At 48.5% G+C, this 17,385-nt stretch overlaps 1 protein-coding gene across 2 annotated transcripts in view; it reads left to right on the top strand.

Moving 5' to 3' along the window:
• Positions 1 to 17,385, top strand: part of MYO5B (myosin VB) — a 337,892-nt gene that overhangs the window by 227,285 nt on the left and 93,222 nt on the right. For both annotated transcript variants that reach the window (XM_043888876.1, XM_043888875.1), the window contains exons 11-12: positions 12,205 to 12,286; positions 13,119 to 13,259. In XM_043888876.1, the coding sequence (XP_043744811.1) occupies positions 12,205 to 12,286; positions 13,119 to 13,259 (223 nt within the window). The remainder of the gene's footprint in view (positions 1 to 12,204; positions 12,287 to 13,118; positions 13,260 to 17,385) is intronic.

Below are 17,385 nucleotides of genomic sequence, written 5' to 3'. Positions count from 1 at the left end.
GGGAGGCTGCCCGGCTCCATCTCTGCTGCTCGCGATCATCACGGGGCTTCCGGTGAAACCATGTCACACACCGTGGCAGGAATGCAAGAAGGACACGCAATTTCTGGCATTGCAAAGGCCTTGAGAACTTGCTAAAGAATTAGGTCACGGCAGGAGAGTAATACAAGAGACAACAGAAGGAATTGTAGCGGGGTCCGCGTGAGGGTTTGCACACTTAGGGCTGTGCGAGTGTCAAGGCAGAAGAGCGCACGCTTGTTGGCACAGTCAGGACAGGCTTCCTGTGGAAGGTGAGGCTTGAACTGGGTCTTTCAGAGAGAGAGGAGAACACGGGCGGTGGGGGAGCCGCTTGGGGAACAGGAGTTCGGTCCGGACGGTAGGGAAAGAGCCACCCCATAGGCGAGGAGGAGCACAGGGGAGGATGGCCTGGGGAGACAGGACAACGCTCCCTCTCGGGGCCCTGCAGGGCCCTCGCTGAGTGCCTGTGGACACCCCGCTTCTCCTCTGCTCCGTTGCTGCTGCTTTGGCTCAGCCCTTCCAGTTGCCCTGGGGAGAGCCTCGCAGAAGAGCCCCTGCACCCTGGGAACGTACTGCTCAGCTGTCAGCACTGAATTCTGTGGTTCATCCCTGTGCCATGAGCATTTCAGGTAATTGGGTTTCCAGAAAACTGCCCTTTAGCATTTGCCTTCTGATGTAAGACCCAGAGAAAGTCAGGCGGCTGCATCTGACTAGGTTCTCTTAATCTCCCTGGGCAAGAATCTGGTTTTTTTCCTGAGTTTTCAGTGTGGGAAGATTAATGTGGAGACTCCTTGTTGTTAATAGCACGTAGAAATACTATGGCTGCAGCGCTCCTGATACAATGTACACTATCACGCCTCGGTTCTGTTCAGTTCAGTTCAGTCACTCAGTTGTGTCCGACTCTGCGACCCCATGAGCTGCAGTACGCCAGGCCTCCCTGTCCATCACCAACTCCCAGAGCCCACCCAAACTCATGTCCATTGAGTCGATGATGCCATCCAACCATCTCATCCTCTGTCGTCCCCTTCTTCTCCTGCCCTTAATCTCACCCAACATCAGGGTCTTTTCAAATGAGTCAGCTCTTTGCATCAGGTGGCCAAAGTATTGGAGTTTCAGCTTCAACATCAGACCTTCCAATGAACACCCAGGACTGATCTCCTTTAGAATGGACTGGTTGGATCTCCTTGCAGTCCAAGGGACTCTCAAGAGTCTTCTCCAACACCACAGTGCAAAAGCATCAGTTCTTTGGTGCTCGGCTTTCTTCATAGTCCAACTCTCACATCTATACATGACCACTGGAAAAACCATGGCCTTGACTAGACAGACCTTTGTCGGCAAAGTAATGTCTCTGCTTTTTAATATGCTATCTAGGTTGGTCATAACTTTCCTTCCAAGGAGTAAGCGTCTTTTAATTTCATGGCTGCAGTCACCTCGGTTCTGTTAGAGGTGCCTATTGTCTTGGCAGTCTTGAGTTTACACAGACAGTTCCCCCCCTTACAAGGGGTCCCCAGCAAGAGGCTTTGCTTACTCAGTGGGGGTGGGTGACTCTGTGAGTTGGGTGCCTGGTGCTTCTGAGTCTGAAGGTCAGCTGGGCCCTTGCAAGCTGGGATTGTATGTTTGTATTTGCCATTTACTTTTTTTAAGATTTTTTTTTATGTGGATCATTTTGAAGTCTTCATTGAATTTGTTACAGTATTGCTTCTGTTTTACCTTTTGGTTTTTTGGCCCTGGGGTATGTAGGATCTCAGCTGGCAGACCAGGGGTCAGACCTGCAACCCCTGCGTTGGAAGGCGAAGTCTAACCACTGGACAGCTAGGGAAGTTCCCTGCCATTTAGTTTATTGGTTTTTATAACTGAGTTCATTTTCTCTAAGGCCCTGTGACCGCGCACAGAGAAGGGGAGGAGTAGATCACAGGGAAGACTTGTCTGTGGTTTGAAGGGGCGCTTGTCGGTGGATGAATGGGGATCCACGGGACTCCGTGTCTTGTTTCTGGGGCTGGCTTCCCACCTGTGTCCCTCATCTGCATGTAGCCCTGGGTTCCTCTGAGAACTTCTGGCAGCTTTCCAGTGAGACCAGGTCCCCCGGCAGGAGCCCACGGTCAGGCACTCTCAGGCGTTTCCTCCCCTGGTTCTTCCTTCCAGGCGCACTGTGCTGTTTTCTCTGTTTAAAGTCCTTATCCTTTCTTGGAAGCTAACTTACTTTTTCGAACCTTGTCATAAAGCGGTCATATTCAGAAAGTGGTTCACCTCCTCCCGGGAAGAGAGACACCATACACAGTTCCTCCTCTAGCCGCTCAGTCAGTGTGGGCCTCACGCTGTGGGCAGAGTTCAGGATGGCGAGGTAGGTTCAGGGTTAACTCGCCCCCATCTGACTGGGCCGTTGTTTGCCAAGAAAGCGCTTACGGACAACCTTGAAGCCGCATATGTGTGCTCCTCAGCAGTTCTGGTCTGCCGAGAAATCATTGTATAAATTTGGGCTTTCTTTTCTGGTCAGAGGGTGTGGAATGAACTCTTAGGAGATTAAAACCAAAAACTTCACCGCAAGAAAGCAGGTGACTTGAATCTGGAGGTACTGTTTTTTTTAATTAATTAATTAATTTTAATTGGAGGCTAATTACTTTATAATATTGTAGTGGCTTTCACCATACATCGACACAAATCAGCCATGGGTGTACACGTGTCCCCCATCCTGAACCCCCCCTTGGAGGTACTGTTTTTGATCCAACAGGTCAGTGACATCATTTATTAACCTGGGAGAAAATGGCGGCATTTGGTGGAAGTTTGAGATTTACACTGAGCTGTTTGCAGTCCTCTCCCTCTCCCAGTCATGGCGTCTTTCTGATTTTTTTCCTTTGGACTTGGCACACCTTCCAGGTGTCTTTCAGAAGCCTTCAGAAAAGACACCCCTCAGAAACCCACTGAGCCTTGTGTCCTCAGCTTCCTGAGAGTGGGCCTCACACTCCACACACTAGCTCTGTCGTCCTTTCTAACCACCTCCCTCCCACCTGAAGCTCGTTCCTGTCGCTAGGCTTTATTTACAAACAGTACGGCTATGGGAAGGGTTTCTTCCGTGGCATCCCAAAACTCCAGCACTATGTTTTATTTTTGATTTTCCCACCCAAGTCCCTGGAGAGGAAGGAGACCCCTTTCCCACCATCTCCCACGTGGTGTCTCAGCCCGAGTACGGGGACACCATGACGCAACAGAAGATGCCCTTGGGATGACCTTATGCTTTTCTATTTTCTTAATGGCTGCTTGTCACCTGTGGGCAAGAGAGGGCTTGTGGAAGCTGGAGAGAGTGGGAAGGAGGGCAGGGGTGGGATTCTGAATACATTAAACGCCACTGATGAAGAGGAAAGGAATAAAGGGTTCTCTCTGTCTCTGAAAGTGAAAGTCGCTCAGTCGTGTCCAACTTCATGACCCTGTGGACTATACAGTCTGTGGAATTCTCCAGGCCAGAATACTGGAGTGGGTGGCCATTTCCTTTTCCAGGAGATTTTCCCAACCCAGGGATCGAACCTAGGTCTCCCGCATTGCAAGTAGATTCTTTACCAGCTGAACCACCAGGGAAGCCCAAGAATACTGGAGAGGGTAGCCCATCCCTTCCCCAGGGGATCTTCCCTGGCTGGAGCGTCTCGGGCTCATCAGTCAGGCTCATCCTGGAAGCAGTTTGTACGTGGTGTAGGTGAGCCATTCCAGGTTTTCCTATAAATGTTCAGAGTGTTCCTATAGACCCTGCAGCTAGAATGAATTAACACTCACTTCCGTATATATAAGCAAGCGGCATGTGAGCCAGCATCACACATACACGTCTCGCCTTATCATGATGTTCTGATGGGCGTTTGTTCGGACGGTAGAAAAGGCTGTGAGCACCTAAATCTACTGTATGGGCCGCGGCCGCCTCCACCACATCTCCAATGGGCCCCCTACTCAGAGGCCCTGCTCTCAGACTCCTCTGGACGCTCCCACACACCCAGTGTCCTGGTAGAAGCCTGCCCACCACCCCCCACCCCCCGCCAGCTCTCGCTGTCCTGACCCAGCTCCCAAAAAGTGCAAGGCAAGCCAGAGCAATTTAGCCAACCCAAGCCAAGCTCTCTCCTTGATAGTGGACCTGTGAAGCTGCCTGCAGGGTCTTCCTTATGAGGCAGGGATAGAAATTCACAGGACAGACCAGGCCGCTCTTAGCTGGGGTTTTCCTTTCATGTCTCATTAACACGCATTTGCCTCTACAGGCTTGGTTAATTGCAGTCATAATCCTTTGTTCCTCTCCCCTCCTCGAGGCAATTAGAAATAAATGGCTCCGGTTTGAGAAAGGTACACATTTATTTGTCTTTGACCTGCGCCTTCAAAATGCCAAGGTGGCAGGAGGCTTTGGCTTTGGCCAGCTCATTCTTGATGAGGACAGTTGACCAGGGAGACTTCTGGAGCAAGGCAAGGATAGATTCCTGCCTGATGCTGAGGGAAGCATGGGCCCCCGGAACAGGAAGTGGGTTTGCTGGGATCTCATATCCTTCCCAGTTCTTGGGTTACTTTCTCTGTCTCTTTTGGCATAGCCTAACTTTAAATTTGCATCCTGGTCTATTCAGTGTTTTCTAATGATTTATGTTAAAAAAATTTTAAATTGTAGTTTAAAAACCCACACAACATAAAATTTACCACCTTAACCACTTTTTGTATACAATTCAATAATCTCAAGTATATTTGCATTTTTGTGCAGTTTATCTCTAGAACTTTTTCATGTTGGAAAAACTGAAACTCTGTACCCATTAAACAACTCCTGTCTTCTCTCCTCCACCCCCCAGGAGAGAGGACTTTCTGTCTCTATAATTTTGACAACTCTACATACTTCATGTAAATGAAATCATACAATACTTAACTTCTTGTGCCTGGCTTATTTCACTTAGCCTAATGTCCTCAAGATTCAACCATGTTGTAGCGTGCAGCAGGATTTGCTTCCTTTTTAGAGGTGAATAATACTAAATCGTATGCATGTACCACATTTTATTTATCCATCCACTGATGGATGTTTGGGCTGCTTCTACCTCTTGGCAGTATTTCGATACTGCTAGAATGAACAAGGAAGGGTGTGCAAATATCTCTTCTTTTAAACTCTTTAGATATATAGCCAGAAGTAGGATTGCTGAATTGTGTAGTAATCCTATTTTTAATCATTTGAGGATTATGTAGTAATATAGTAATCCTATTTTTAGTTTTTTGAGAAAACTCCATCTTATTTTTTTATAGTAGCTGCACCATTTTACATTTTTACTGGTAATGCCCAGAGGTTCCAGTTTCTCTACATCCTTGCCAGCTCTTGTTCTTTTCTGTTTTGTTTTTTTTTTATAGTAGCCATCCTAATAAGTGTGAAGTGATTTTGATATGTATTTGATAGGTATGATTATGGCTTTGGTATGCATTTCTCTAATAATTTTGATCATCTTTTCATATGCTTCTTGGCCATTTGTGTATCTTCTTAGAGAAAGGTTTTAAGTTCTTGGCCCATTTTTAAATCAAGTTATTTACTTTTTTTGTTTTTGTGTTATAGGACTTCTTTATATATTTTGAATATTAACTCCTTTTCAGAAATATGATTTGCAGATATTTTATACCATTCCGTAAGTTGCCTTAAATGATATATTTTAAGTAAATTTCTTAAGCTCACCATTTGCCTTCGTCATTTTGATGGAAATTCTTTGTTTCTTTGTTATGTTTTTCTTTCTTGGTCTCACTCTTCAAAACAGACGTAAAGATAATTTCACGATCCTTAGTGATTTATTCAGAGAAGACAACCTATCCCCTCTCAGTAAGGGGGGAAGGTTTCATGGAGGATGGAGGGGGAAAAGTCAGTGATTGCATTTACCCTGCAACCTGTGAACAGTGACCCAACCTTGGACAGCCCAGAAGATCCCTGGACATGTCTTCTTCAGGGTAGACATGCATAGCGAGCCTAAGGTTCCCAGATCCAGCAGATCACCTCTTGCAGTGGGTTCTCCTTGGACTCTCTGAGTCTCCCAGGAGAGCCTTGTAACTCTGAGTGCTTGAAAGTCAAGCTCAACCTTTCAGAATTGCTCTGACATAGCCCTTTGGAGCATGCCTGAAGCCAAACACCACTACATACTCTTAAAGCTTCAATAAAGTCCCATTTGTCTCTGTCCCTGCCAGCACCCCCATGAGCTCACCCTCCTTTAAAGTCCTGTAACACACACAAATCTCCAGTAGTTGAGGTTTCCTGAGGTCTTCCTAATAGCTCTCTCTTTTGGGCAGGGTTCATGATTTGCTTTTGCAGCTCTTGCAGTTCCTGGGACAATTGGCTGATGGATTGGGAGAGAGTTACCATATGGTGGGCGTCTTCCTGTCCCATGTCAGATTTTCAGACACAGGGGAGAGGCAGGAGTTGGAGCACACTGCAAACAGAATAGACTTAGAGCCTCCAGAAGACCTGTTCTTGACCTTGAGATGTGATTGGTGCCTAGAACTTTGCTCTCTCTGAAAGACAAGTCCTGAATGTGGGCATCTGGACACAGAGAGAAACACAGGAGCAGGACTGAAGTCCTTCCATTCTAACTAAGGTGCAGCCAGCACCCTGGATTGTTTAGTAAAGAGATCAGAAGGGTTGGCCTCCCTAACAGACTGCAAGGTGCCCTTGTGAGATTTCATGGGTTTCAGGAGGGAAAGAGACCTTGAGAGGACTTGCTTGACTTTTAGCGATCATTCCCTAGTAGCCCCCCTCTATGTCTAACCTGTACCACATACCTTCTCTTTTGAGCTTTGATAGAAGGGTAGAAACACAGGTCTAAGCTAAGAAAGTCTAATTTCTGTGCCCTGTGCCCCCGGGGGAAGAACTGTTTCCCAACCTTCAAAGCATCTCATCACCTCTCTGCTCTGGAGGGAGTTGTTCGCGGTGGTTAATAATTAACTCAGAGTGACAGGTTGACTTTTTTTTTTTTTTTACTACAGTTTCACTTTCCCACAGACATTACCCTATTTTTATAGAGGCACTTGTATCCCTTACCCCACCCTGAAGTCAGGTAGAATGAGAAGAGAATTGTCAACTTCTTTGCCCTGCTTTGAAGATAGGAGAACGTGGAAGTGGGAATGTTAGTTGTACCACCATGACTCCAGATCCTAGGTCCCAGCATCAAGCCTTATTCTGTGTCTTGACCTCCCTCCCACCCAAGGATTCTGGTCTAAATATTCTCAACATTGATTTTACAGGAGAAATCCAATTCCTTCTCGCATATAAATTTCTTTGTGATATTTTAATGTGAACTATAAATGGATCCATTGTATTTATTTTTAAAAGTCATCTCTATTGATGGCAAGAATAACTACAAATATAATGTCATTTAGAGAAGTTGCCTTATCTCCCTAACTGGCCTTTTCTGAGGTCAGTCATCTTAGACATTTTCTGGGCTCCCCAAACCCCTCATCCATTCATCTCTGGCCCGCCGGCATTACAGTAATTACCCTAGATGGCAGAGGAATTGTTACCAGATAATATCTTAGAAATAGGAAAATTGTGAGCTAATTTCAGGCCATCTCAAATTAATGAGAATGTTCTTTGTGGAGTGCTACCAATGTAAACCTTTAAAAAATGACGAGTGGGAGATATTTAAATCCTTTATCTTTGGAGCTCGGTACAAGCTCTGCAAGTGCACCCAAGTGCTGTTATCTGGCCAATTGCTAGGGTGGCTCTTTTATCTTCCTTCTGGGTTTTATTAATTAAAAGTTCCTCTATGACTTGGCTGTCATCAGCAATCTTTCTTGAGGTGCAGAAAGAGGGGCTGTAGGGGGAGGAAATGAGGTTCTAAGAGACATGACTGGGTCTGTAGGACCAGCATCTGGGCTGGGAGGACCCTAAGCCAGGGAGAGGCTGGCCAACCCAGTGCCTCCCTCCTGCATGGTCTGGACTGCCTCCAGCTTGGATTTTGCATCTTTGATCCTGTTTTATTGACCTGGAATTACTTGTCTTCCATGGGCATGACCAAAGGATGTTCTTTAATGTGGTTGTCTCCAAGCAGTTGATGCCTTTGATCTCAGGATGATTTCCTGCTTTTCCTTATCTTCTATTTTGGTGGGGGCGGGGGGGCACAGGAGGTGGGCATCAGAGGGGGAAGTGGAGAAGCCTGATGTGTTCTGGGCACTGAGCTAGCCCTGTTGGATGGCTGGCACATTTATTTTTGCAGGTCCTTCTGCTTAGGGTGCTGCCTCTCCACCACCACCACCACCACCATCCCTAACCCATCAGGGGCGGCTCCAACACTTCTGCTGGGGAGCGGCGGTTAGGGAGTACAATCTGTTTGGAAGGGCTGGCATAATTTTATGTGAGATTGAGAAAATTCAGTTGCCCATTCTAAGAGTGAGAGGACCAGTGCTGTGAAGGTTATGAAGGTCGAAGCCTGTGTCCGGAGCCCAGGTCCCTCTTTGGTGTCCTCCGTTCCCCATCTCCAAGTGCTCAGACACTTCCTTCTCTGGGACGTTACCTTCTTGCCCACAGCCTTTCCTAGTCATCTCTCCCTTCTTATTCATTTATTTATGCCCATGGGTATGTATGTGCGTGCTCAGTTGTATCTGACTCTTTGTGATCTCTTGGACTGTAGTTCACCAGGTTCCTCTGGAATTTTGCAGGCAAGAATACTGGAATGGGTTGCCATTTCCTTCTCCAAGAGATCTCCCCAACCCAGGGATCAAAGCTGGGTCTGATTCTTTACCACTGTGCCACCTGGGCAGCCCCGTTTATGCCCATAATCAAAACATTATTGAAAAATGGATACCAAAATAGAGCACTATTGCATACCTTACACAATTAAACGTCATTCCATTATCTTGGTAGATGAGAATTGCTGAGCTGGTGAGGATTTCTGTGATAGAACACAAGTTCAAGAAGTTACATGGATCATTGATGTTGCTTCCTTCTAAATGCACACCTTCTGTGAGGCTGGCCTTCCCTCCCATCACCTGGCAGAGCACTGCTGAACAACCTGCAGTAAGCACAGTCGTCTGAACATGACTGAGAGCCGTATAATCCTGTAACAACCTGGGCATCCTGCATAAAGTTAGAATTTGGACTTTGAACCAGCCATTTCTTTTTATGGTTTTTCTTTTATTCTCCCAAGGAAGGGTGCAGTAAATCTCTAGCCAAAGGCATGTTGATCCTTTCGCAAGCCCAGCCCATCCAGATTTCTAAGGCGACGTCCCCAGGGTGCAACATACCCCTGGGCGCACAGCATCCTCTTTCTTCTTCTTCTTATAATATTTATTTGGCAGCTCCAGGTTTTAGTTGAGATGCATGGGTTTAATGGCCCTGAGCCAGGGGGGATCTTAGTTCCCTGACCCAAGGTATCGAACCCAAGTCCCCTGCATTGCAAGGTGGATTCTTAACCACTGGACCACCAGGGAAGTCCCCTTCCTTCTTTCTTAAATGGAACTTTTACTCCTTTCTGAGTTAATGTGCTCTCAGAAATCTCTCTCTGGGTTCAAATATTGGCTCTTCTGTCTCCTGACTCTCTGATTTTGGACAGGTTATTTGGTTTTTCAGCAGTACGATGGATTAGTGATAGACCCCAACTCTTGTTGGTTGTGGGTATTCAGTGAGCCCATGAAGCCCCTGGAACTTGGTGCTCCATAGATGCCCATTCACAGGTTCCCTGCCAGCTCATTCAGCCTGGTGCCTGAATGAGAAAAAGGTTCCTCTTCCTCCTGGATTTCTGCCCTTTCTCACCTGCTTAGCCTGCTGTCCTTGCTCTGCGAGCATGGGGGCCCCGCTCATTGTGGTTAAAGCCGCTGATGCTGTTATCATGCTCCCAGCTTGGTGGGTGATCACATCCATCCAGTCGCACAACTGACTATCACTCCACATGCCACTGGTCATTTGAAGTCTTCTCGTCTCCGCCTTTGTTAATGTCTTTAGAACCTTCCCATTAACTTGGCTACCCTCAGCCTAAGTTATGCCCTGACTGGATTTTCCCTAAATAATTACTCCAATAATAAATCCTTATTCAAAGTCCTGCATTCAGTCTTGTACACCTTCCCACAAATCACAGTATTTTCCTGAGATGGAAATTCAGTTTTCATTTCTTAATTTAAAATCCTGCCAGTTCTCCCCATTTCTCCTGGAAAAGTCCAAAAGTGTAGCATACAAGGCATCCAGTGGGGCCATGCCTGGCTGTGCGATGCCACGTCTCATCTCTTTACCAACCCTCCTCTCCGTAGACTCGTCCCCTTCCCCAGCAGTGGTCCAGCCATATTGTGAACATTTCAGTTGAGCAATTGATGTCATGTTGACGATCTAAAGTATAAAGAGCTCAAATAAGTCAATTTTTAAAGTTAAAACCCAGCAAATACTTCACCAACCACAGACAGTTCACAAAGTACAGACAACTAGTACATAGACTCACACCCATAGAAAAATCTTGAGTTCTGTCAATAGTCAAAGAAATTAGAGTTCAAAAACATTTTTCATGTAATAATTAGTCAAATTAATTTAAAAAGTTAATTTGCATTATTGACCAAAGATCTGTGATGCATTAAAACTCCCAGTGAGGGGCAGTGGGGACAGACCTGATTGGAGCACAAGGCAACTTTGGGCTGATTGAGGTGATAGAAATCTTCTGTATCTGGATTGTGATGGTGGACACATGTAGTGTAATACTGATCAGAAACTCATTGAAATATATCCTTCAAATCGGTGCATCTTATTGTACATAAACTCTAAGTCAAACATGAATTTTTAGAAGTTTTAAAATTTTTAAACTTGTATTTAGTTTTGGCGGCCCTGGATCTTCGTTGCTGCTCACAGGCTTTCTCTTGTTGCAGCGGGTGGAGGCTGCCTTCTAGTTGTGCGCAGGCTTCTCACTGCGGTGAGGAGAGCTCATGGCAGCTCTTCTTATGCAGAGCTCAGGCTTTGGAGTGCACAGGTTCAGTTATGTGTTGCACAAGCTTAGTTGCCCCCATGGCATGTGGAATCTTCCTGGGCCAGGGCTCAAACCCATGTCCCCTGTATTGGCAGGCAGATTCTTAACCACTGGACCACCAGGGAAGTCCTCAAACCTGAATTTAAAAACAACCTCATTAACCAGAATTAGGAGAACAAGACCCTTGCATACACTGGGATTCTGGGGTGAGGGTAGGGTGATAACATCAGTTGGTTCCGTCTTTCTGGAAGGTCATCTGCTGCTGCCATTTAAGAAAACAAATCCTGACATGGTAATTTTCCTTCTAGAACAGCATCCTAAGAATCATGAATTCAAAGATGTATATCTAATATTTGTCACAGCAGCAATAGCAGATAAAAACTGGGGAAAGAACCAGAATGTCCTTCAACAGGTGACTGGTTACATTACGATTCATCTGCATGGGGCACTGCCAGCCCAGGAGGACCCTTTGTGTGAATCAGAAAAAGGCATCCCTCTGGGGCAAACGCTCCGTCCCAGACTTGAGGAGGACATCAGCTAAATTCTGGCCACACTGGTTCCCTCACCTGGGCTCCTGGGCAATGCTCAGGCTGAAAGCAGCATCACTGATCCATAGGATGGTCCACGAGGCAGATATTAGAACTGATGTCTTTGAAGAACAGCGGCACGGGGAACTGTTAAATAACAAATGGGAAGTTAAATGATAAATATAGGTGTGATTTTATATGTAATTCTACTTTTCTTCAAAAATAAAGTCACTGGGAGGAAACACGCATGTGTGCATGCTAAGTCACTTTAGTCATGTCCAACTCTTTGCGACCCAGTGGACTATAGCCTTCCAGGCCCTTCTGTCCATGAAATTTCCCAGGCAAGAATACTGGAGTGGGTTACCATTTCCTTCTCCAGGGGATCTTCTGGACCCAGGGATCAAACCCATATCTCTTATGTCTTCCTGTATCAGCAGGCGGGTTCACATGGTTGATGTGAATGACAGAATCATGGGTGACTTTCTCTTTCTTACCTGCTTTTTCCAAATCTTCTAGCTGTCAGTACTTTTTTTAGTTGTGAAAAGGCATACATTCTTACTCTCCTATTTGATAAGACTATTGTGCTGATACCTGTGACAGTGGTCTCAAGAGCAGATGGTACTTCTGTGCTGGAGTTAAGGCGAGAACCTTGGGAGCAGAGGATGAGGGCCGCCTTGCTGAAGTCCCAGCGATCCCTTTGGTGAATGGAGATGTCTCTTACTTTGTCCTTTGGTCTTTCCGTCCTGCAGGTTTGAGACGTTTGAGGTGAACAGCTTCGAGCAGTTCTGTATCAACTACGCCAATGAGAAGCTCCAGCAGCAGTTCAACTCAGTAGGTTTTTTCAGGACCCGGAGATGTCGGGCGGAGGGGGGAGTCACAGACAGCCCAGCCCACTTCTCTTCCATCCAGGGTCAGTGGGCTCCAGCTCGGCCCTGACCTGCCCTTGGTTTCCTGGTGGTGCCCCAGCTCTAGGCAGGCACTCCCCACTGCTCAGATGGAGGTCGGAATTGAGACAGCTGGGTCAAGAGGGTCGGTGATCCTCTCCTTGGCTTTGATGTCCACTCTTTTTGAGCTTCTGGGGTATTTGAGCCAATCGCAAGCCAGCTGTGAGGCTTCTTGCGATTGGTTGAGGTATGACAGGTGAGTAGTAGAACGTCCTAGGGAAGGGCTCACCGGGGAGTAAGTCTCACTTTTGTTGTTGCCCAGTTGTCTCCAACTCTTTGTGACCCCACGGACTGCAGCACACCAGGCTTCCCTGTCCTTCACTGTCTCCCAGATTTGCCCAAACTCATGTCCACTGAGTTGGCGATGCCATCCAACCATCTCATCCTCTGTTGTTTCCTTCTCCTCCTACCCTTCGTCTTTCCCAGCCTCAGGGTCTTTGCAAATGAGTCGGCTCTTCGCATCAGGTGGCCAAAGTACTGGAGCTTCAGCATCAGTCCTCCCAATGAATATTTAGGGTTGATTTCCTTTAGGATTGACTGAGATCACCCAACTGGGCCTTTTTATTTCTGCAGTCATGACTGTGACTGGTGCCCAGACCCTTTCTGAGGAGTATATCCCATCCTCCGGGACTCAGAACCCATGTGGTTGAAGCTCAGGGGAGTCGAAAATTAAGGTATGTCTGTAGCTCACTGACCTGACTTTTCACTTCTTACACTAGCACGTATTCAAGCTGGAGCAGGAGGAGTACATGAAGGAGCAGATCCCCTGGACCCTGATTGATTTCTATGATAACCAACCTTGTATTGACCTCATAGAAGCTAAGCTGGGCATCTTGGACCTGTTGGATGAAGAATGTAAGGTAAAACTGATGATGTCATTGAATCGGTTCAATTCTAGGCTTGGGGTTGTGGGGCAGAGGACAGCTGTGTGGTGCAAGGGAACAAGTGAGAGAGATCTCAAGACTGGAGTTTCATCTGATTAGTCAGCCTTTAGCTTGCTGGGAGAAGCCTTGGTGTCTATTCTGCATACTAAAAGGTACCAGAAGGTAACACATTGAGCATGACTGGCAGGTATTGCTACATTGGTGAGCAATGTCTTTGGCAGAGGCTGGGTGTTAAGGATTGGCATGATGTGATAGTGGTATGGATTTGGTGCCCCACATCTCCTAGGTGCTGAGGAAGGACCCCAACTTCTACATAGGCATCCCGGAGAGGGAGGGTCAAGAGCCCAGGACCGTCTTTACCATGCAAGGTGGCTTGTGAGTGGTAAGAGCCGCGTGGCTTGGTGGCAAGTGAGAGCTGTGGATTTCCCCCACGCAGCTTGTCATGGACACTACGTGCTATGACAGAAGAGCCCTGAGCTGCCAGCGTGGAGAGAACTAGGCAGCCTTGGGCGTGCGGGGCAGGGGAGCTATGTGTTATCAGTCACCCAATTGCTTTGCCCTTTGGGTTTCTGCTCTATGAATTGATGGGTGTTGGATCTGATGGTCTTCCAAACATCTCCTGGTTTGGTGTTTGGTGATTACGGTAAATGTATGCCAGCTCCTTCAGGGGTGGAAACTCTAAATCAAGAGGTGTAGAAGCCACATGGGCCTCGGCATCGAAAGCCCAGTTGCTCTTACTGTCTGGTCTCTCATGTCTGGGCTGTGGAGGGTGGCTTGTGGCATGATGGTTTGGGAGGAGCAGATAGTTCCTTTCCAGAAACTTCTCCAGAAACTTTTACTGCCTTTGAAAGTGAGAAAGATTGAAAAGAAAACAGTGGAAGACAGGGTGAAAATACACTGAAATTCACAGCACGCTTTTACCTGATGGTTTTCAGCACATTCTCAAAGCTGGGGACTTGGTCTGGTGTCAGACTCAGGAACAGGTATTTCCTCAGGGTGACAGGGGCTGCCTTGGCTCGCCGCCCGCCCACCATGAGGTTGTGATAAAGGTGATAGAACAGTTGTCCCTGCTCGGGCAGCACCAGCCACATGACAGACGTCGCAGCCCAGGCCCTCCAGCCCCCCCACCCCGGTGTGCACCGCTCCCTCATCTCGGTTCCACGTCCACGGCCAGCAGCTCCCTTCTGACACTCGGTGGGAGTGTGCTCCCCTCCCCTCCTCCAGCTCCACACCCCCAACCACGTCCTCCGTCTGGTTCCGGGCCTCTGAACCAGCACAGCCCCCCAGGCCCGGCTCAGGAGGGCTCTGGCTCTTCCCTCCCTCACCCAGCGGTGACGTCCAAGGGCGGACAAGGCTCTGAGCCGGCGGCTCGACCTGGCTCTGCAATGAAGCGCTAACTGTGCTGCAGACCGCAGCCCCCGGGGGCCTGGCCTGGCCTTTCTCCTTACACGGGCCTCTCACAGGAACTCCCCACTGCCTCAGGGGGACGGAGTCTGTGAATTCAGCAGCTGCCCTATCGATTTTCCCTGATCTCCCCTGCCTTTGGCAGGCAAGCCAAGGTCACTTGTGGGTTCGTTTTGGCTCCTGGTTTGAGCTTCTCAGAGGGGCTGCTGCCCAAGGGAGCGTGTCCCCGGAATGTCAGGCTGCAGTGGTGGAACACTGGACACGCCACAGTGAGAGGCCTCAGGCTGCTGTCCAGAGGTGGGGGGACCCAAGCCCCTCGGTGCGGGAGTAGGGTGCGCCCATTGCTGCACGGGGCTGGGGAGCTGGTGGTTCTGGGGGTGGTGGAGGACGGCTTAGCAGTGCGGCTGAAAAGTAGGCAGTGGTTTCAGGGAGGACCAGGGTGCAAACATGCAGCAGTTTTGGAAGCATCCTCCACAAAGGCCTGGACTTTGCAGCCTTGGGTATTCCCGGTGCAGCGGATCCCCACACCTTCCTGTCTGTCTTCCTACCGAGTGCGCACTGCCTGTACTACTTTCCAGAAGCCGAGGGGAAATAAAACCCAGCTGTGTCTGTATGGATGGTCTCTGCCTTATGCTGTATGGTGCCTTTTGTTCGGGTCAAATTTTTAAAATTAGGGGATTTAAGTTTCAGACCGTATCCGACTCAAACTCCTGCGAAACCCCCAGAAGGTATTGGTTTGGCCAAAAAGTTCATTTGAGTTTTTCTATGTCTTATGGAAAAACCTTTACAAAATGTTTGGCCAACTCAATATTATGCACCTACTGTATATCTGGTCTTGAGAGGAAAGCACTCAGGAGAAGGGACAGGGGTCTTGCTGCCAGCCAGCAAAGGGTGAAGAGGGATAGGATGGTACTTGGGAAGAGCCTGGCCTGAGTGAGGGGCCCACGGAGGGCTGTGGGCAGGGCCCAGGGCCCAGGGCCCGCTGAGTGACCTCAAGGGCAGGGCTCAGCAGGCCAGAAAGAGTGCTGAGCCGCACACGGCCACTGGGGTTCTGCTAGATGCTTCCCTGTCCCTGAGGCTCCTTAGAAGGGAGATCTGAGGATAAGCTGGGGTTTCCTGCTAGTCCCCAGGGGACAGAGGTGTGTGCCCAGAGCGTGGAGATAGATCGGGGCAGTGCTGTGAGTGTGACCCATGCAGCCTCACTGGCCGCCAAGTCACGGGTGTCGCAGGGGAGGCCAGATGAACCCCAAGTTATAGGACTAAGACACGAGCCCACAGTATGGAAACCATTTTCTGTGAGACGTAGCTGCTGTGGGAATCAGAATCATTCAGTGTAACCGGATACAGCGTCTAGTAACAGATAGATTTTTTAAATTGTTTGTTTATTTTTTGGCTGCGCCGGGTCTTCATTGCCCTGCACGGGCCTTCTCTCCCGATGCTGCTCTCTAATTGCCGTGTGTAGGCTGCTCACTGCAGTGGCTTCCTCGTTGTGGAGCGTGGGCCCCAGGGGAGCGGGTTTCAGAAGTTGTGGCACACGAGCTTAGCTGCTCTGTGGCACGTGGAATCTTCCTGCCCCCTGCATCAGCAGGTGGATTCTTAACCACTGGACCACCAGAGGAATCCTAATAGATGGATTTTTAACCAATAGCTATTGCTTTTGTCAGAAGCCATGAAACTGTACATTTTAAAGGGTACAGTTTGATGTATCGAAATTGTACTGTAGTAAGTCTGATTTATAAATCCTCTTCTTGGAGGAACGAACTAGCAAGGACTGATAGGAATTGAGACGTCAGTGTGTGTTTTCTCGTAAGTGACATCCTTGCATTTGAGCAGGAATTTTGTGAAAATGAGACCTTGACCCCTAGAAGCAATTCCAGCAGGTGAAGACACACTGTCTCAGGCTGGAGAGACAGAGTCAGGCCTGAGTCAGGAAGGCAGACTCTGCCCTGTTGACTGGGATCCTCTGATTTCATGGAGCCCAGCCCGAGGAGCCAACGAGTATGGACCTTCCTGGTTATGATGTCGTTGTTGAGGTGGTAGAAAGACAGCAGGCTGCACTCGGGAGTGAATACCTGCTGTCTCCTGGCCTGGTCCAGCCTGCTCTCGTGAGAGTTGACTGAATACTTGCTCTCTCCTGACCTGGTCCAGCCTGCGCTCATGAGAGCTGATTTTGGATGAAGACCAAGGCCTTGTGGTTTCTCCAGATGCAGCCCCGGGCGGCTGGCTGTGAGCAAGTTTGAAGCCTGTGGTGAATGAAGGGGAAGCGGCTCCCACATTCATCCGCCTGACAAACCCCAGGTTCCCTTCAGCGTGCCTCTGAGGGGTCAGATGAACAACAAGATCATCTCCCGAGCTGACGGGGAAATGGAAACACTGAGATGAGAGGGCGGTGGTAGGGGGGAGCGCCCCCAGAGCGGCTGTGTCAGCAGGGGTCATATGAGGGGAGAGGTGCCCTGGGCACAGGGGATGTCGTGTTTGCAGAGCCTGAGATGGTCTGGTTTGTTCGAGGCCCATGGTGGTGGCCGGCGAGGGTGGGAAATGGAACCATGGAGAACAGAAGACTTGGCCTCACCTGCCCAGCGAAGGTGTCTGGGGGATGGGAGGGAGTGAAGAGGGGGAGAGACACGATCGGATGTGACTGACTTTTCAGCAGGGCTCCCTGACAACCATGTGAAAGGTAAGCTGGAGAGAAACGGTG

This window comes from Cervus elaphus, chromosome 27 (genome assembly GCF_910594005.1).
Source record: "Cervus elaphus chromosome 27, mCerEla1.1, whole genome shotgun sequence".
Taxonomy (NCBI): Eukaryota; Metazoa; Chordata; class Mammalia; order Artiodactyla; family Cervidae; genus Cervus; species Cervus elaphus.
This window is presented reverse-complemented; position numbering and strand designations above follow the sequence as displayed.